We start from the raw sequence: 19,368 nt of genomic DNA on the forward strand, positions 1-19,368 counted from the left end.
CAGAGTTTGCCAGCACAACCCAGGAACATGGCTTCAAAGTTTTTATGCTTCACCCTCCTCTTCATCAACATCTGCACAGTAGGTAAGCTCAATACACTAATCAAACACTCACTACTTCAGCTATCATTAAGCTTTACAGCGTTACAGCTGGATTAATGAATTCATCCATCAGTCTACTTGTTAAACTGCTGAATAAAACAAATGATTTCAGAAAGATCATTTTGCTGCTTTATTTTACTTTGCTCGTATTTAATCAATTATAAAAGTAATCTTCCTGGTCCATCAGCCATGCCACAGGGATTTGTGTCTCCTCCTGGTCTCACACCAGGAACTATTTATATGTAAAGTAAATGTACATAAATGTTATGTATTTAACATTTAATCCTTATTAATTCAGGTAAAAATCTAATTGAGATTCAAATCTCATTTGGAAGAGAGACCTGGCATCATGGCAGTAAAAGTAAAAACATATACAACACATTACAATAATTTAAAACAAATACTATATTGCATACAAACAGGTGAAAACTGCATTAAGAGCAACAATTAAAAACAGTCACACAGACTAAAAGAGTTATTCTCTTGTTCCTTTAAAACTGACTTAAACTCCTACAGGGTAAGCATTTCTCACAATTTCAGCTCCTTCTGCAGCATATTTAAAAGCCTTTTTACCTCATTCTTTTCTGATTTTCAGAACAATCAATTGTATCACATTGTAAGAACAAAGGCTGTATTAGTTATAGTTTTTACCCATATGAACACACAGATAAGAGGGAATCAGCCCAAGGAGAGATTTATAGATAAAGACCAACCAAAAACCAAAAGAAAGTCTCCAGATATACAGGGATGGACATTTAGTAGCAGCATACAGAAAACAGTGATGTAGTCAATTTCCACAGCCAGTAATAAAACAGAAAACACCATGGTAGACAGTCCCCAACCTCTTCAAGTACTAAGCAGGGACATTCATGAAAAGCAGATCACCAAAATAAAGCAATAAAATAAACAAAAAACTTAAAAAAAAAAAAAAAAACAGTTACAAAAAGGTTTTCCTCACCAGCCTTTAAATGTGAGTTTTAAATGACAAATTTTGATCTATAATAGTATTTATAAGATGTGACCATTGAATGGTTTTAATCTTAGGAAACATAGCTAACATTCTTTGCCATTTGAGATTAACATGAGCTTGTATTTATGGGCCTGAACATCATCAAATGCAGCTTGAGTTTGTATTACTGAAGTATCTAAACAATAGATCATTGTGTCATCTGCATAAAGATCGAATGCAGCGTTTGATAAATTTTCACAAAGATGTTTTGTAGAGGAAAAAAAAAGCAATGGTCTTAATGTGAAATTCTGAGTACATGTAGTTTATACAAAGAGATGGGAAGTAAAAATAAAGGCAAGACACTAGAAACAAACAACTCATGAAACAAAGTGAGAAGTGGTTAACGTCTCTTCTTATTAACTGAACTCGTAAAAACAGTGAGACTCCACAGTTCCCCTTTTTTTTAACTGTACATCTGGCTAATTCCAACACGAATGAAGCTAAATGTCAATTTATATGCAGAAGACGCTCTGATCTGTTTCCTTATTCTGCTTATTCCTATTCAGACTCTCCCTACAAACACACTACCCAGTCACACAGAGACTTTTCTGCAACATTGTATTATGACATTAGAACATCACGTGTTATTCACTAACAAAATACATTGTTTTGAAATGTTGCCACAACATACAGGTATGTCTTAAAGACATAAACATGTTGATCTGTTCTCTTTTATTCAGACAAACTGAGGTTTTCATATTTGAACCTCAGAAAAACTTCAGAAATATGGCATCCAACGAAAAACTGGACAGGATTTTCTCCAGTAACACTGTGAGGACTCTTGACATTTTTAACCAGGATATATCCTTCAATGTGCATATTAACATTTATTTAACTAGCTGATTTCTCAATTGGCTGGTTGTGTTAAATTCAGAGCCCAATTTAAAATCCTTCCCCTTACGTACAAGGTCTTGAATGATCAGGCCCAATTTTGAGATTAGACTTCAAAATTTTCTTTTTGCTAAAGCATATAGTTGGAGCATGATCAGGTGACCCTGAATCCTCCCTCAGTTATGCTACAATAGGTGTAGGCTGTTGGGGGATTCCCATGTGTTTATACATCACTGGTGCATTAAATTATGTCTTCCATCTTTGTGTTTTGTCTTGTGTCTCTGTGCTCTCCTTTTTTGTTCTTCAATAACACAACCTGTCATGGCAGCGCTTCTTCCTGATCCTGGTTCTGTTGGTTGTAATTGTCTTTAAAAAAGTTTTTCTTTTCAAATGTTGCCAAATTTACTCATCTTAAGATTGTTGGGGTTACCTCTGTAATATTATAAGGCAGGGAACTCGAGGGCCGGTGTCCTACAGGTTTTAGATGTGTCCTCGATCTAACATAGCTAATTTAAATGGCTGAATTACTTCCTCAACATAGCCGTGTCCCAAAACGTAGGCTGCATCCTTCGGTGGCCGCATTTGATATAAATGTTAAACAGAAAACTGATTAAAAAGAAGTGTGAGAAAGTCGAGAATTTACACCAGTGTCCTGTAATATTTTAGATAGAAAGGCGCACACGGCTGAGTTTATTAAACTCCACCGACAAAGCGGTGATCCAAATCTAAAGGCTAGACCGTCCAATTTCACAACCTCGCATTTCCGCCTTCTCGATCTTCGAAGGACCCGGCCCACATAGACCACGAAGGCCAGGTCCTCCAAAGGATGCGGCCTACGTTTTCGGACACAACCCATATCTTGAAGTTCTACAGAGGCCTGGTAATGAACTAATCATTTGATTCAGGTGTGTTGACACAGGATAATATCTAAAACCTGCAGGACACCGGCCCTCGAGGCCTGGAGTTCAAGACCCTTGCTATAAGGTCTGCCCTATTTTTGTGAATTGTTGTTATATATATATATGAAATGTAACTGATACTCTGTTGGTAAGCTTAATGATCTGAATAAGGTGAAGCTATCACGATCATATCATTCCAACAACATGTTCTTAAAGGTTTCCCGAACTACTATAGGAGAGTGATTCTCTGATCTTTGTGTTTCAGATGGATATGAGTGTTACTCTTCAACTCGCTGCCTGTTTAACTCCACTGAGCTAAGGGACATCGAGTTCATCACCTCGTACTATTACAACAAGATAGAGTTTGTCAGGTTCAGCAGTGATGTGGGAAAGTATGTTGGATACACGGAGTTTGGTATGAAGAATGCAGAGATGTGGAACAATAATCCTGGACAGCTCGCTGCAATGAGAGCTCAGAAGGAGACGTATTGCCAACCCAACGTTGGGATCTGGTACGCAAAAGTTCTTTCTAAGTCAGGTGAGTCAGTGTTTCTGTGACATCATGAGATCATCATATAAACTTCATCACACTGATGTCCTGACTGAACTCTCTGCACTTAGTTTACAGCTAACACTGCTGAAGGCTTAATCTGACACATTCAGTTAAAGCTACATGTTCTCTGTAGTTCTGTTAGTTTGACAGGAACAGTCTGACCATTTCAGGCTTGTTATATTTATAAAGTCACTTCAGCTTTATTGTGTTGCAGTTTTAACTTTGAATGAAGTAAAAACATTCCTCCTCTTTCTGATGTTCCAGTGAAACCATCAGTCAGACTTCACTCCACGATGGCTCCTGGTCGTCACCATCCTGCCATGTTGGTTTGCAGCGTCTATGACTTCTACCCCAAACAGATCAAAGTGAGCTGGTTGAGAAATGGACAGGAAACAACCTCTGACATCACTTCCACTGAACTCTCTTTTATGAATTAATGTGCTTCTCGTTTTTCTTTTATATAAAATGTTATAAATAAATCAGTTATAATCAAGTGGAGTGAGTGGAAAGACACAACACATTTACACGTGAAAAAATAATTAATTGTTTAATTTTTCTTTTGAAAAAAACTGAACACGGGTCTCACAGACCCGAACACCATACAAGGGTTAAGTTAAGATGGGGCCTGGATATTTAAGACCTTGTATGTGAGGAGCAGGATTTTGAATTCCGGATTTAACTGAAGCCAATGAAATCGGCTCTCTTTCTAGTCCCTGTCAGGACTCTTGCTGCAGAATTTTGGATTAGCTGAAGGCTTTTCAGCGAGTTTTTACAGCATTAATATTTAAGTAAAACTGAGTGTCATCTGTATAGTAATGAAAATTATGCAGTGTTTTCTAACAATATTGCCTGAAATAAAAAGTATAGTTCCCAGCACTGAACCCTGTGGGACTCCATGACTGTTTCCAGATGTGAAGGTTCACATCACTCTCTGTGTTTCTGTCTGCAGCTGTGGAGAACTCTGATCTCATTCTTGGACCTGCCATGTTTTGTGGAGTGGGTCTGACTGTCGGTGTCCTCGGGGTGGCAGCAGGAATCTTCTTACTCATCAGAGGAACCGAGTGACACTGAATGGTTGGGGCTGATGTCTTAATAAATCTGAGGAGTTTGTAATCTGATTACACGGAACCTGCTGTTTTACCTCCGGTGCCAGCAGAAAGCATCCTCAGATAAACTGCTGATCTTTATTGAATTTCTTTTACATCCCAATATTTTATATGCTTTATTACATGTCAAACATCTGGAAGAAACCCTGTCCTTAAAAACAGCAGCAGCAGGTCAGCATGATTGCAGACCTTCCAGTCCTCACTTAGACTGATTATTAACAGAGTTTTTGATGACAGAGAACAGTGATGTGAACCAGAAGGTTTTTTGTTTCATTAAAGATTTATTGACAAAGATTTGAGTTCATTTATTTTCATCTCAGTTCCTTTCATTTTGTTATCATGTTTTTATTTATTGTTGTAATTATTGATGATAAAATATAATTGTGCAAGCTTTGCCACAAGATGTTCTCATCTTCTACAACAACCAGTCAGTGTTGTGTCACTGGGTGCAGAAGAAGGCACAAGGCTGCTGAGCCAGTTTGGTCTGTCTTCAAACCACACTTTATTTAGTCACTTAAATGCCACATCACAGTTAATTATTGGTTTATAAACCCATCAATGTTATGTGAAAACCCAAAAACAGCTTCTGAGTGTTACATTTAAATACAAAATTAAACATTCAAGCTGAATGAAGATATTTGAGCTCTGCTGCAGCTGGTGGATGTTTGAGTGCAAAGTACATTTCACAGGTAAGTTACTGGTTGGGGATTCTGGGGGAAGGTGATCAGTTCACCTTCTTTTTTTAAGATATTCCTTAAAGGTGTGATATGTAGAGAGCTCCTTTATTGTCATTGGTGGAGTATTCCAGTGTTATTGGGGCGTAACAACCCAAGCTTGATGTGGGATTGTGTAATGATGGAGGGATAAGTCTAAAAATAGCTAAAAACCTGCATTTTGAGCTCCAGTAGATTTTTCTTTTTTATCAGCTGATCGGCAGATTCAACTGAATACAGCAAAACATAAGATGATGCTGTATGAGTTATCTGACTGATTTTCAGTTCAGTACAGTTTCATTTCAAACACATACATTCACCAACATTCCATAATATCATTCCATTCAGTTGTGTGAAAAGGAGTAGGCAGAAGTATATACTTATCTAGCCCCACTGCCCTAAGTTTACATCTTAATCATTTCCTCATCATTCTATTTAAGTTCGAACAACAAAAACTTATACAACGCCTTCAACTTAGAACACAACATCACAAAAAATATTTTCTCATATTCAACTAAAACTATATTTAGATTTTCTAATTTGCAAAAGAAAATAAACATCACTTTGACTGCTGTGTTGGGTTAATTGTGTTTTCTTCATTCTTATACTAATTTAAAATTTCTTTTTTGAGTTTTTTTAAAACTGGTTTTAAAACTCTTTGTATTTCTAAATCCCACTTCCCTCTAAAATTATACCTCCCTTCTCTCTCTAAGAACCATTTACTTATTTCCATTGGGAGCATCCCTTTCCTTGCCTTATATATTATTTGCACTGTTTTAAACTTCACCAGATCCTGGAATTTTATAGCTTGCATCTTAATAAAGAGTGTGTTTGTGTGAGCCCTATACCCCTCCTGATTTATTAATCTAATAGGCCTTTTCTGCATTATGATTATAGTCTGAATATTACTTTCAGCTGTATTTCCCCAAATCTCTACACAATAACTCATGCGTGATAGTAAAGCACAATATAACATATACAATGTTTTCCTATCCAGAAATTGTTTTGCTTTCTTCAAGACAGCAATGCCCCGAGCTAACTTTCCTTAAGTGATGTGTGATTTCCAACAGGCCTATGATCAATGATCACACCAAGAAATTTAATGGTATTATCCCTTTGTAGATATCAGAATCAGAAAGACTTTATTTATCCCCAAAGGGGAATTAAGACTAATTTCAATGTTAATGTTTTTCTCATAGTTTCCAAATAGCATTAATCTGTTTTATTTAAATTTAGAGGCAATTTGTTTCTATCAAACCACTTCTTTAATATTTAACTCCTGTGCGATCATGTCCAAAACCTGTTGCAATTCAACCATTAGACTCTATAAAGCTAGTGTAAAGGGTCAAATTCAGTCAGTGAATTTACTCAGCATCATTACATCAAATATAAATGTCTGCTTCCCTTATATCTTCCCACTGACCATGAATGCCACAGCTGCTCTGTACCTGATCACTGTAAACTTCACCAAATCACAGCCAATAAACCAACAAATTGATAAAATCTCTCAGTAATGACAATAATATGAAAAACTTTAGCCTATTTGTGAGTTTCTGGTTTATAATTGACAACATCCATCAGGCTTCAGGTATCCAAATAGCAACACGGGGTAGCTGGAGCCTATTAAAAGGCAGGGCACATCCTGGACTGTCAAAAAATATAACAAAATATTGTTATAGATTTCTTCCTGGTAACAGCTGATGCTGTGGTCATGTGACCCTGCACTCTGGTTTTTACAGCAGCTTTCAGTCAGACTGTGTCAGAGTTTGCCAGCACAACCCAGGAACATGGCTTCAAAGTTTTTATGCTTCACCCTCCTCTTCATCAACATCTGCACAGTAGGTAAGCTCAATACACTAATTAAACACTCACTACTTCAGCTATCATTAAGCTTTACAGCGTTACAGCTGAATTAATGAATTCATCCATCAGTCTATGTTAAACTGCTGAATAAAACAAATAATTTCAGAAAGATCATTTTGCTGCTTTATTTTACTTTGCTCATATTTAATCAATTATAAAAGTAACCTTCCGGGTCCATCAGCCATGCCACAGGGATTTGTGTGTCCTCCTGGTCTCACACCAGGAACTATTTATATGTAAAGTAAATGTACATAAATCAAAGTCAAAGTCAAAGTCAAAGTCAACTTTATTGTCAATTCTGCCACATGTACAGGACATACAGAGAATAGAAACTTCGTTACTCTCAATCCCTAGATAAAATAGAAAATGAACATTTAAATATAAGATTGATTAAAAATGCAAGTAAAATAAATGTTATGTATTTAACATTTAATCCTTATTAATTCAGGTAAAAATCTAATTGAGATTCAAATCTCATTTGGAAGAGAGACCTGGCATCATGGCAGTAAAAGTAAAAACATATACAACACATTACAATAATTTAAAACAAATACTATATTGCATACAAACAGGTGAAAACTGCATTAAGAGCAACAATTAAAAACAGTCACACAGAAAAGAGTTATTCTCTTGTTCCTTTAAAACTGACTTAAACTCCTACAGGGTAAGCATTTCTCACAATTTCAGCTCCTTCTGCAGCATATTTAAAAGCCTTTTTACCTCATTCTTTTCTGATTTTCAGAACAATCAATTGTATCATATTGTAAGAACAAAGGCTGTATTAGTTATAGTTTTTACCCATATGAACACACAGATAAGAGGCCTGGTAATGAACTAATCATTTGATTCAGGTGTGTTGACACAGGATAATATCTAAAACCTGCAGGACACCGGCCCTCGAGGCCTGGAGTTCAAGACCCTTGCTATAAGGTCTGCCCTATTTTTGTGAATTGTTGTTATATATATATGAAATGTAACTGATACTCTGTTGGTAAGCTTAATGATCTAAATAAGGTGAAGCTATCATGATCATATCATTCCAACAACATGTTCTTAAAGGTTTCCCAAACTACTATAGGAGAGTGATTCTCTGATCTTTGTGTTTCAGATGGATATGAGTGTTACTCTTCAACTCGCTGCCTGTTTAACTCCACTGAGCTAAGGGACATCGAGTTCATCACCTCGTACTATTACAACAAGATAGAGTTTGTCAGGTTCAGCAGTGATGTGGGAAAGTATGTTGGATACACAGAGTTTGGTATGAAGAATGCAGAGATGTGGAACAATAATCCTGGACAGCTCGCTGCAATGAGAGCTCAGAAGGAGACGTATTGCCAACCCAACGTTGGGATCTGGTACGCAAACGTTCTTTCTAAGTCAGGTGAGTCAGTGTTTCTGTGACATCATGAGATCATCATATAAACTTCATCACACTGATGTCCTGACTGAACTCTCTGCACTTAGTTTACAGCTAACACTGCTGAAGGCTTAATCTGACACATTCAGTTAAAGCTACATGTTCTCTGTAGTTCTGTTAGTTTGACAGGAACAGTCTGACCATTTCAGGCTTGTTATATTTATAAAGTCACTTCAGCTTTATTGTGTTGCAGTTTTAACTTTGAATGAAGTAAAAACATTCCTCCTCTTTCTGATGTTCCAGTGAAACCATCAGTCAGACTTCACTCCACGATGGCTCCTGGTCGTCACCATCCTGCCATGTTGGTTTGCAGCGTCTATGACTTCTACCCCAAACAGATCAAAGTGAGCTGGTTGAGAAATGGACAGGAAACAACCTCTGACATCACTTCCACTGAAGAGTTTGCAAATGGTGATTGGCTCTACCAGGTCCACTCCCACTTGGAGTACATACCCAGGTGAGTCCAGGTCAAACCTGGGACCAGGACTCTTTGTTTGCCTGGACAGTCTGACCACCTATGCCCTCTCCAGGATAATTCCACTGTCAGCACCAAACTCCTTCAATGGTGATGTTTGAAGGGTCTGATCCTTCAGCACAGGCTGTTAACTCTGATCTTTGTCCAGGTTTTCTTCTGTGGCTCCAGCTCACTGACTTTAGTTTGAATGACCATAACATCGTCCACAGACGCAGATATTCACAGCTCAGCCTGTGAAAGCTGTTCCCTCTTCCTCATTCCTGCTAAAACTGAACCCATCTGAGGTTTCAGTTTCTGCAGAGCCGAGTGTTTCAGCAGGAACTGTCTGAAAATTGAGATCGAAAACAGGAAGTCCCCAAGATTGTGTTTAATATTGTTGAAAGTTTAAAACAGGACGATTGCTGATTCAGTTATGTGAACATTTCCATAATTTCTCTTTTCCACACCTTTGTGAGTCATGTCCATGATATAAAATGTGTTGCAGGTGATCAGGTAACCATCAGCTGATCACACAAATCAGATAAATCAGATAAATATCAGCGATGTTGGTTTGTGTTGAAGGTCTGGAGAGAAGATCTCCTGTATGGTGGAGCACGCCAGCCTGGATAAACCGCTGATTATTAACTGGGGTAAATACCTGTCTGTGTCAACACACCTGTACACTGCCTGTGTGTCCGTTCACCTGTGTGACTCTCACCTGTGTGTCTTCAGTCCCGCCCATGCCTGAAACAGAGAGACTGATCATAGTTGGAGCCATAGGACTGATCCTGGGTCTGATCTTGTTTGTGGCTGGAGTCATCTACAGGAGGAAGAGTGGAGGTTAGATCAGCACCCACTGAAACACCAGTTTAAACCAGACTAAAACCAGTTTATCCCAGGCGAAAACCAGGTTAGATCAGATTAAAATTAATTAACACCAGACTATAGTTGCAGCAAAGAAAAGAGAAGCTGTGACTTCCAGAAGCTAATGGAGCTCCTGAAGGGCTTCAGTTAGTCCAAAGTAAGGATAACTTGGACTGATTGGATCAGTTGGATTGTTGGGTTTAAGTTTTAGGCAAAAAACATTAGAACTGTGACGTGTCAGTTCAGCCTGAGCCATCACCTTTGACCTTTGACCCTCGTTCTCTGTGTTGCAGATACATCTTTGGCTCACAGGGTCGGTGAGAAACAGGCAGAGGACTGGAACAAAGATGCTGCAGCTCTGAGCTTGTGGAGACCTCAGAAGGAGATGTTCTTCAAACCCGACTCTGAGCTCTGCTTCACAAATGTTCTGCCTAAGTCAGGTGACTCACTGTTTCTGTGACATCATCAGCTCATCACATGAAAGCTCAGGTCCTGAGGGATCAGCTCCTGACTGAACACACTGCTGATGGTTTCATCTTTATGTAGAACTTGTGTCGTCTGGAGTTCTGCTCCTTTCACAGTAAAACCGGGTGTCTCACACACAGTCCACTGGAAAAAAATATTCATAATTCAACTTCATCAGTGAGACATTAAAACTGTGTGAGGGTACCAGGTGTTTCTAGATCTGAGTGAGATTTGGTCTCATGGAGAATAACGTGTTCGGGTGTACATGTGGAGGTTTTATAAAAGCACTTTTAGTGAAGACGTCTCAGCTTCTTCTTCATGTGTTCAGCTGCCAACAGCTGGCAGTTTATTATGTGTCAAAGTTTCCCTTCTGTGTTCAGACTGTTTTTATTTTTTATGTTCCAGTGATGCCATTGGCCAGGCTTCACTCCATGACGCCCCCTGGTGGTCGTCATCCTGCCATGGCGCTCTGCAGAGTCTACGACTTCTTCCCCAAGCAGTCCAAAACCAGGTGTTGTTCCAGGCTGCTTTGATTTATCCTCATGATTCATTTGAATAGATCATAAAAGATTTCTAGTCTTTGTGCCGGCACATCTGCTGCTACACACCAGCAGACTGTGGGGACCAGTTTGGAGCTGTTGTTTAAAGCAATACAGGTCCTGTTCTCACGATGAGCCGTCTCCTTGTTTTCTCTCTCTGTGCCCCAGGACTGATGCTGGTTCCCAGTAGTGGATCCTGATTGTAGACCTGGAGCTGGTTCTGCTTCTGTCTGATAGCTGGAAGCAAAAGCAGCAGCAGCAGCTGGCAGCTCTGTGTTTGATTCAGGCTGTTTGAGTCAGGCTGAAACTGGACTGTGGTGGATCTACTGGAGCCTCAGTGGTGGAGTCATCATATAGTGTGTGCAGAGTGTTCTCAGAGTCTTTACAGCTGTCTGACAGCAGGACAGCGAGGTGTGTACTGGGAAACTGAGTGTCTGATTGCTTTGTTTGGATGTAAGGCTGGAGGGGGCGGAGCTCTGTGGGTGTTTGTGTGTGTGACTTTCCAGTGTCATCACACACACACACACACACACACACACACACACACACACACACACACAGATGGATGCAAAGATGAAACCACAGTCTGAGCTGTCAGCTGTTTGTTGTATTTTCACTTCCTGATTCTTTCCTCAATAAAGCAGATTCCACAGTCATGTGATCGCTGTCTTCTTTTAAATACTGTAAAAGACGTAGGAAAGTAGTTTTCACTCTTCGTTGTGCGTCTGTGTTTAGTTAAGCTGCTCAAAAAGAAGCACAATGTGTATCCTCTTGACGGTGTTGCTCCTGGATCATCAAACTGATGCCAGTCCAAGTGACCAATCACATTGTGGTGATATTACAGTTTTGCAGCGTGTAAACACCATCACACAACACATCAAACTCTAATCCCAAAACCGCACTACAGCTCTGTAAGCATAATAACGATCACATCCTAACCCCCAACCCTGACTATAAATCCCCCTTTTCCTGGGTGGACATCAGCAAGTTTTTTCCTTAATTGTAAAATATGACTATTTTTTTTAGTCACGATTAGTTACTTGCAATGCTGAACACAGACCAGCTTTAAGTAATTATGATGATGGGAAAAAAAACCCCAGTGTGGTACTTATGCTACATAGTCTTTGTGAAAGGTTAAAAATGTAGTTTTAAGACATAAATATGGATTAAAATAATAGTTAAAAAGTCAAGAGATATAAAAACGGTGCATAAGTTCTGGGGATTACAGTTCAGTTCATGTTTTAACGCAAGTTTAAAAAATGGACACCACCGTAATATTTTTTGTTCAGATTCAGTTTTTATCTAATTACACTTGAAGTTTTATCAAACTGGATTCGCTAAAGATGCCACAATGCTCTCAGGAAGAAGCCTTATAGGGAAGCCTGCAGAATAAATCCTGTAGTTGACGCTTTAAACAAAGTATGATCCGTGCCTCTTTATTTTATTACCCAGGTGGAGTAATTGTCCTCAAAATGACTCCTATGTAAAACAGTAACAATGATAAGATTGTTGTAAACATGTTAAAGTAAAGCATAACTTTGGAAACTGATTAAAAGTAATCAAAGTTGGTAGCTACCCTTGTTGGTAGCAGGTAAAGTGAGCTTCAAGTACAGTAGCTTTGCTAATGATGCACAAATGGTATTTGTAACAGTGAGGTTAATCAGGCTCATATATCTTTTCAATTTATGTTTTTTATGTGTGTTTTGAGGTGAGACGCAATTACCATTACCAATGTACACATTGTTTAATAATGGCTTTATATGAGCAGTTATTTACAAGTTACTTGATATGAGTTCGAGTTTATTGTATTCAGTGATAAAAGTGATATGTTTAAAGTAACCTGAGCAAATACTGGTTTACCATAATCAGTGTGAGAAAATGTTCAGATTAGAGTGATTACTTTAGTTTTCATGTAATCTAATAAGAAATACTTTTGTCTTATTAACAAACAATAATAAATATTCAAAACAGAACGAACTGTTCATTTGTTTCTATTTTCAATATTGCAGTTTTTAAAATTTAACTCCATACAACATTTGTCAAAAACAAACAAACAACTAAAACATTTTCTTGTTTATATTTAAGTTGAACTTTTTAAAGAAAAACCTTCTTAAATGCAAAAATATATAAGTAATCTCAAGTCAAAGGCCAAAGTCAAGTAAAAATAGATATAAACACAATCACCCCAACAAACAAGGAAATAATTTTTTAGAAATTAGAATAAAACTTCCTGTTCCTGCTTGCTGGACAGTCCACAGTGAGGTGCTTTATGTCTTTTTTCCATGAACAAGTCCTTTCAAAACTCATATCTACACTGTGTCTCTGTGTCAGAGGGAAATCTGTATCTTAATATTGAAATGCTGAGTACAAAGAGAGTGTGTTAGTACAGATGGTTATTTACTGCACAGCTGTCTGCATGAACACCAGAGAAGAACCAGATGTAAGTTTCAAACCTGCAGGCTCATTTCATGTCTGTGTACAGAGGTGCTGTGTGGACCACATTTGAACTGTTGCTTTTTCTTCTTGGACAATTTTAAACAGATGATCATTTATTAAGAACAATCATATATTTCTTACAGCAGTGTGTGACAAACTAGATATCTGTGTTTAATATAAAGTGCTGCGTGTCCATCAAACACTGAAGAGCTGCTGGATTCATTGTTTCCTCCAAATGACAGAAAAGTCATTTTCATGTGACAGAGCGACGATGCAGTGGAGTCTGTTTCTGCTTCTGCTGATGGGTGAGTGATCATTTTACCAGGGCTCCTGATTGTTTCCACCTGAAATCCTTTAGTTTGATCAGGACTCATTAAACAAATGAACTCTTACTGAGAAAATCAAGGATTGACCTGTAAACTGGACAGTTTGATGGGAACATGAGTTTCCTGCTTGTATCAGCAGATATTCAACAGTATTTCTTCTGTTTCAGGTCAGTGTGTCTTCATCACATGTCAGCTGTATGAGTACCACTTTATTAAAGAAGAGATGAGCTGGGATGAAGCACGGGCATATTGCAGAGAGAACTACACAGACCTGGCCAAAGTGTTTGACCTGACAGACATGAGAAGACTTCAAGACTCTGCACAGAGTCAAACACAAGCCTGGATTGGACTGTACAGCGAGCCAGGAGACAACAGGACGTGGCACTGGTCTCTGCCGGGGGAGGAATACACTGAAAATAAGACCTGTTGGACAGCTGGAGAGCCAAATGACAAAGCATACCCTGAGAACTGTGTGAAGACAAGAGACAAGTGGGCAGATGTTCAATGTACTCGCACATTTCAGTTCATCTGCTATGACGGTGAGAATATGTGGACAGTAATATGATAATACAATATTTAATAATGTTATAATCTAGTTTATAATCTGAGTTATATCACATGTTCCTGAAAGAGACAGTTTGAAGAATGAAACAAATTAGCTGATAAAGATGTTTTTGTGTTTTTCTGTTGACTCGACAGAAACAATGAAAGACAACAAAACCTTTCATTTGAATGAGACGTCTGTGACCTGGACTCAGGCTCAGAGCTACTGCAGACAGCATCACACTGACCTGGCCAGTGGACTCGATCAGATATACAGTGAAGAGTTTAAGACGCTGAAGAAGTCTAAAGAACTGTGGATCGGCCTGTTCAGAGACAGCTGGAGGTGGTCAGATGGGAGTAACTTCTCTTTCAGATACTGGGACATGGACTCATTTAATGATGGACTAAACAACAGGACATGTGCTACGACTCTGTTAGAGAGATCAGGAAGATGGAGCTCTGCTGGATGTGACCAAAGAAAGCCTTTCTTCTGCTATGATGGTGAGTTTACACAGATTTATCTCAGTTGTTTGTCCAACAGATGAAATGCTGGAGTCACTGAGAGGATTTAGGTCAGTGTGTTTCTTCAGCCACTTATTTCTGCATGTATGTTGAACTTCTGTCAGAGGTGAAAAAGTTTAGCTGATGGTTGGAACAGAGATTTCTCTGTAGAGCGACTGATTCGTCTGAAGAATCACTGAAATGTTTTTTCTTTGTTCTTTGTCTAAAACTGGACCTACCATACCGTATCATAGTCCTGGGTCTTTGTCCGGGTTTTGTGTTTATTATGGTTTTATGACTTGTTCTTTTGGATTTCAGGGATTTGCATATTCTAGCTTTGTATGAGTTCTTTAAATTGCTTTTGAGATTCCAGTATTTACATTTTTAGTACTATATTTCTTGTTTTTCATGTTTGTTCCCACCATTTCCAGTCGGTCCAATAACCTACCCAGTGATTCTTTCAGTCCCTTTCTGTTCTCTTTGTGTTCTGTCTCTGTGGCTGTTTACGCTTTTAGTCCCATCCCTGTGTTTTCTGCCTGTGCTGACTTCAGTTTTGCTTCCTTTATCCCAGTGTCCTGCCATCTTGCTTTGTATATCTGTTTTACCTTGGATCTTTCAAGTTTCCTAGTTTTTACTTTGTTTGTTTAGTATTTTGTTAGACATATTTTGTTCCAACAAATAAAGCTGTTTCTTTCGAAGCTGCCACAGAGTGCACAATGGCATTCAGCTTTAACTCATTTTCATGTTTTCTGTGATTTTATGGCAGATAAACTTATTCTGATCAGGGAAAACAAAACCTGGGAGGAAGCCTTGAATTACTGCAGACAGACACATCATGACCTGGTTTCAATCAGCAACCCTCATCAGCAGCGATGGGTCCAGGAAAGAGCCAAAAACGCCTCGACTCCTTTCGTGTGGCTGGGACTGCAGTACGGCTGCACTCTGTGGCTTTGGGTCACTGATTATGTAGTGTGCTATGAGAGGTGGGCTTCAGGGGGAAGGACTGAAGACTGTGGCATGTCTGCAGCCATGACCACAGGAGGGCAGCACGAGTGGGTCAGTCAGAGGGAAAATGAGAGATTTAATTTTATTTGTATAAAACACTAAAGTTTAAAGCTAAAGTCACTTCTTAGCTGCACATGTAGATCTTCTGGGGTGAACTCTGTGTTTCTGCTCAGTGTTTACAGTCTCTGGGTTTGAAAATGACCAACAGATTGTTACCTGCAGCTTAGACATTTGCAGAGAGCAGTCTGTGTTTCATGTCCTCTCCTTTACCAGAGTCAGGAGCATCTTGGTTTCTTCCTTCATTGTTGCTGGATTGGTTCATTATTAAACTGTAGCAGGATGTTTGTTGTATTTAGTTCAGATAAGGTGATGGTTTTAATGTTTCTGCTTCATGTGCTGTAAATCTTTGTATCGCACCATTGTATCCTCAGCTTGAATTACAAAGCCTGTCACTAAAAGCAGGTAAAACCATGTTTGTGTCACGACTCCATATGAGCTCTATAATCTGATCATGTGTTCATGAAGACAAATAAACCTTCATTTAACCAAGTCTGTCACTGTTACAGCTTTCACATTAGCTAATGCAAAAAGCGCCTCTTAATGATAAGACCAGTTAAGAGCAAAGTCAACATGATGCATTTTTACAGCTGGTTCCAAGCCAGTAAAAGCAAATGTGCATCCAACACATGCAATACCACAACTACTTGGATTCACAGGTACAAAGTACATACATCATAGTATATTATATTAACTTCAGCTAATGCTTTCCATGTGGCATTAATGTAATGATGAAATGTATCTTCTGTGTTTAGCACAGGGGGCGTGTCCAAATGAAGCCTGTGTTGAGGCCCAAAGAGACCCATAGACCAAAGACAAATGAGGCCTTGTTTCTTTGAAATGATGTCACTGCCTCATTATGTGATTTGAGCTGTTGAAAAGACTCAGATCTAGATCGGAGGTGATTTTAGGAACTTCACAAGTGTGCATGGCCGTTGGAGGCAGATTATGGAGCCACCAAAAAGGCAAAAAACATCAGTAGTTTGGAAAATTTTGACGTGCTGACGCCCGGTTATAACGGGCGGCAGCATAAGTCTCAAATCAGTCTGATAGAGCTTTGTTAGTTAGGAGTGTGTATGTGACATCGGACCTCATATGAGTGCTCTGCAATTGATACATCGTTATGTTTACATGTCACTCGCACTGCGCAAAGTCACGTCGGAGTAACATCTTTCAAAAGTTCATTTGGACTTCCAATTTTGGTCCACTAAAGGTTTATTTTGCAACACGTAACAACGTCTTTTTTTCTTTCTTTTTTTTTAATGTCTGTGTTGGTGTCCTTAGGACCTCTGTATGTGGGCTCCTGGCTAGAACAAAAGTGAGCAGCTGCTCAGTGGATGTGGAGCAGAAACGTCTCCAGCTTCTCACAGACAGTTTGTAAAACATGAACATCCACAAAGACTGTCGAGGAGTTTATCAAAAATACTCAACAACAAGAACAGTGGTAGATGCATGATATTGTGGAAAATTTAAAGCAATTGTTGAACATGAATTGTTTTAGGCATTATGCTTTTATACTGCCTAATATGCATGCATGAAATATACATTTTTTCATATCCTGAACACAATGATAATGAGCATGGTTTATGTGCATGGTGGGTGTTAAAGCAAACTTTTTTTTCTCGCTCTGTGTCTCTTTCTCTGTAATTCTTATTACTGGGTCCAGCAATCAGACTCAGTGTATTGAAGGCTGGTTAGCCTCTCTGAGACAACATCATGCTCAGCACTGGAAAAATCGTCTCCAGGAACTAAAAGACAATGACTGCTTTTCTGGATGTTTTTTGGACAAGCAGCTCATATTGTTTACGTGTCTGAATGGCATTGGGTTATGTGACCATGCTTATATTCTTTTAATCAGTCATTGTGTGTGTGCATGTGTGTTGATTTTGGCATCACTGTTTGTTGAATAGGCATGAAGCCAAATCAAAACTCTCAAAAAGCCATCAATGGCTCCATTTATACAGATTCCAAAAGGCTTCAGTTTGTTATAGGAGTCAACATGCCGCATGGAATTTGGTCCAGGACTTACATACGTGTGTTGCATTAGGTGATTTTTGCTTCGTTGCTGAAGCTCGTAAGGGTCAAAATATTTCAGAAAATTTTGGATGAGATTATGGTCGTGACAGACGGCGAGCCAACCACTTTGCGGAAATTCACCACAAAAAAGATACACACATCAGTCTGCAGCACTGGCAGTCATCTGCACTTCTTTACATTCCTCTGTTAGTCACTGCTGGATGAAGCTTTCCTCTCCACCTCACAGTAACATGGCCCAGTCAGAGCGTCTCTACACTGCTGCTTCAACCTCAATAGATCACCAGGACACAGCTCATCCTCTCTCAGCACACACACCATCCTGTTTACCATGACCTCCACCTGCAGAGAGAAGAAGGAAGAGCAGAGGATATAAACAAGTGTTTAAGTTCATGAAAAGGTTTTTCACTCCTAGTCTTAGTTTGGACTTTCATTCATTAGAATAACCTCGGTCTGTCCACTCTGAGCTCTTTAGGAACCCCAACAACAAGCCCAACAATCCAGATGGACGGTTCCAGCTGTTAACTGGAAGGAATTCCATCCAAACATCTGCTCTCACTAAATTCTTCCTCACCTACAGATTGTGTTCTTCACTGCTTTAAACTTGGAAATGAATGCAGTCATTGGTCTGCATGCTGCTTTTTTCAGAGAGCTGATTGGCTGTTGACAGTGTTTGATCAGAGCATGTGAGCCGTTACTATAAAGTGACCATAGAGGTAGGAAGGTCAGGCAGAAACAGGAAGTGTTTGTGTCCAATCCTGAAGCTTGTCACCATTTTCCTCTCACGGCTTCACTGAGAAGCTGCAGCTTTACAGGAAACACTGGATCTTTGTTTCATGCTGACTGTTTAGTACAATACTGCAGAAGCACCACAAACTCAATCCAACAATCTACTGACCACAGCACCTCCAGTCTGCAGTCTGGACTCTCCTTAAGCTCACACAGCTGCTTCACATCTGGTTCCTGCAAGTTGTAGTTTCCACTCAGGTCCAGCTCTCTCAGATGGGAGGGGTTGGACTTCAGTGCTGCTGCCAGATAATCACAGCTGATCTCTGACAAACCACAGTCCTTCAATCTGTATAAAGAATGAAAGATGTACGCTTATTAGACAAAGTGCGTTCTTGGAATGATTCAATGTTTCATAATCTGTTTAGAGCTGAAGAACGTTCAGAATGTAGAAGCTTAGAAAATGGAAATTGCAAACAGCTGAAGCCAACAGGAAGCAGCTTCAAATAAATCATGAGAAAAAACTTGTAATTTTTCACATTCAAGTTGTGCATTTATCATAAAAAGACTTAAAAACAAGTAGTGTTTTTTATTCAAGGAATCACATGGCTTCGCTTTTAAAAGTTGTAAAGTTGGCTGAGAGTCCTCCGGAAGCACATCATGGCAGACAGGGAGAGGCTTTACAGAGTAGTCAAGACACCACAGAAGACCATTGGCTGTTCTCTCTCCTCCCTGTTGGACATCTATTCCTCCCACTTCCTCAGCAGAGCTACAAACATCATCTAGGAAAGCTCCCAACCTGGTTCTGACCTATTCAACCTGGCTACAGATGCATGAGCACATAGACAGATTCAAAAATAGTTTCTTCCCAAAAGCCACAACCACTCTGAACTCTCACATGCACTCCATTAACAGACTACACAACACC

The 19,368-nt window shown here is 39.2% G+C and overlaps 3 protein-coding genes across 7 annotated transcripts in view; 2 read left to right on the forward strand and 1 right to left on the reverse strand.

The window, feature by feature from the left end:
- LOC102309623 (H-2 class II histocompatibility antigen, E-S beta chain) lies at nucleotides 1-11,468 on the forward strand. Of its 4 annotated transcripts, none has more exons than XM_042216227.1 (9): nucleotides 1-82; nucleotides 3,104-3,376; nucleotides 3,656-3,795; nucleotides 8,874-8,947; nucleotides 9,527-9,594; nucleotides 9,677-9,784; nucleotides 10,102-10,248; nucleotides 10,679-10,784; nucleotides 10,981-11,468. In XM_042216227.1, the coding sequence occupies exons 1-9, from the start codon at nucleotides 28-30 to the stop codon at nucleotides 11,000-11,002; spliced, it is 993 nt and encodes a 330-aa protein (XP_042072161.1). In that variant the 5' UTR covers nucleotides 1-27; the 3' UTR covers nucleotides 11,003-11,468. The 4 variants fall into 4 exon arrangements, with proteins under 4 accessions (XP_042072161.1, XP_042072162.1, XP_005951689.1 ...); XM_042216228.1 differs by having other exon boundaries at nucleotides 7-78; XM_005951627.2 differs by lacking the exons at nucleotides 1-82; nucleotides 3,104-3,376; nucleotides 3,656-3,795 and adding exons at nucleotides 6,958-7,052; nucleotides 8,182-8,454 and having other exon boundaries at nucleotides 8,734-8,947.
- A 1,479-nt stretch (nucleotides 11,469-12,947) lies between these two features.
- Nucleotides 12,948-16,168, forward strand: LOC102311074 (putative C-type lectin domain family 20 member A). The gene is made up of 4 exons (XM_042216226.1): nucleotides 12,948-13,553; nucleotides 13,742-14,113; nucleotides 14,274-14,618; nucleotides 15,385-16,168. The coding sequence occupies exons 1-4, from the start codon at nucleotides 13,484-13,486 to the stop codon at nucleotides 15,723-15,725; spliced, it is 1,128 nt and encodes a 375-aa protein (XP_042072160.1). The 5' UTR covers nucleotides 12,948-13,483; the 3' UTR covers nucleotides 15,726-16,168.
- Nucleotides 16,169-16,278: 110 nt separating this feature from the next.
- LOC106632616 (ribonuclease inhibitor-like) overlaps nucleotides 16,279-19,368 on the reverse strand; it is a 20,815-nt gene continuing 17,725 nt past the window's right edge. For both annotated transcript variants that reach the window (XM_042216231.1, XM_042216230.1), the window contains 2 exons: nucleotides 18,613-18,789; nucleotides 16,279-18,056 (listed from right to left, as the gene is read on the reverse strand). In XM_042216231.1, the coding sequence (XP_042072165.1) occupies nucleotides 18,041-18,056; nucleotides 18,613-18,789 (193 nt within the window). In that variant the 3' untranslated portion in view covers nucleotides 16,279-18,040. The remainder of the gene's footprint in view (nucleotides 18,057-18,612; nucleotides 18,790-19,368) is intronic.

Source organism: Haplochromis burtoni, unplaced genomic scaffold (genome assembly GCF_018398535.1).
Source record: "Haplochromis burtoni strain Fernald_Lab_line unplaced genomic scaffold, NCSU_Asbu1 Contig_973, whole genome shotgun sequence".
Lineage (NCBI taxonomy): Eukaryota > Metazoa > Chordata > Actinopteri > Cichliformes > Cichlidae > Haplochromis > Haplochromis burtoni.

Bases quoted from the DNA above. Each gene is read 5' to 3' on its own strand.
- LOC102311074 (XM_042216226.1), top strand. From the start codon at position 13,484: ATGACAGAAAAGTCATTTTCATGTGACAGAGCGACGATGCAGTGGAGT. The intron at 13,554-13,741 runs GTGAGTGATCAT...CTTCTGTTTCAG, and splicing joins GTTTCTGCTTCTGCTGATGG to GTCAGTGTGTCTTCATCACA. The intron at 14,619-15,384 runs GTGAGTTTACAC...ATTTTATGGCAG, and splicing joins GCCTTTCTTCTGCTATGATG to ATAAACTTATTCTGATCAGG.
- LOC102309623 (XM_042216227.1), top strand. From the start codon at position 28: ATGGCTTCAAAGTTTTTATGCTTCACCCTCCTCTTCATCAACATCTGC. The intron at 9,595-9,676 runs GTAAATACCTGT...GTGTGTCTTCAG, and splicing joins ACCGCTGATTATTAACTGGG to TCCCGCCCATGCCTGAAACA. The intron at 9,785-10,101 runs GTTAGATCAGCA...TCTGTGTTGCAG, and splicing joins CTACAGGAGGAAGAGTGGAG to ATACATCTTTGGCTCACAGG.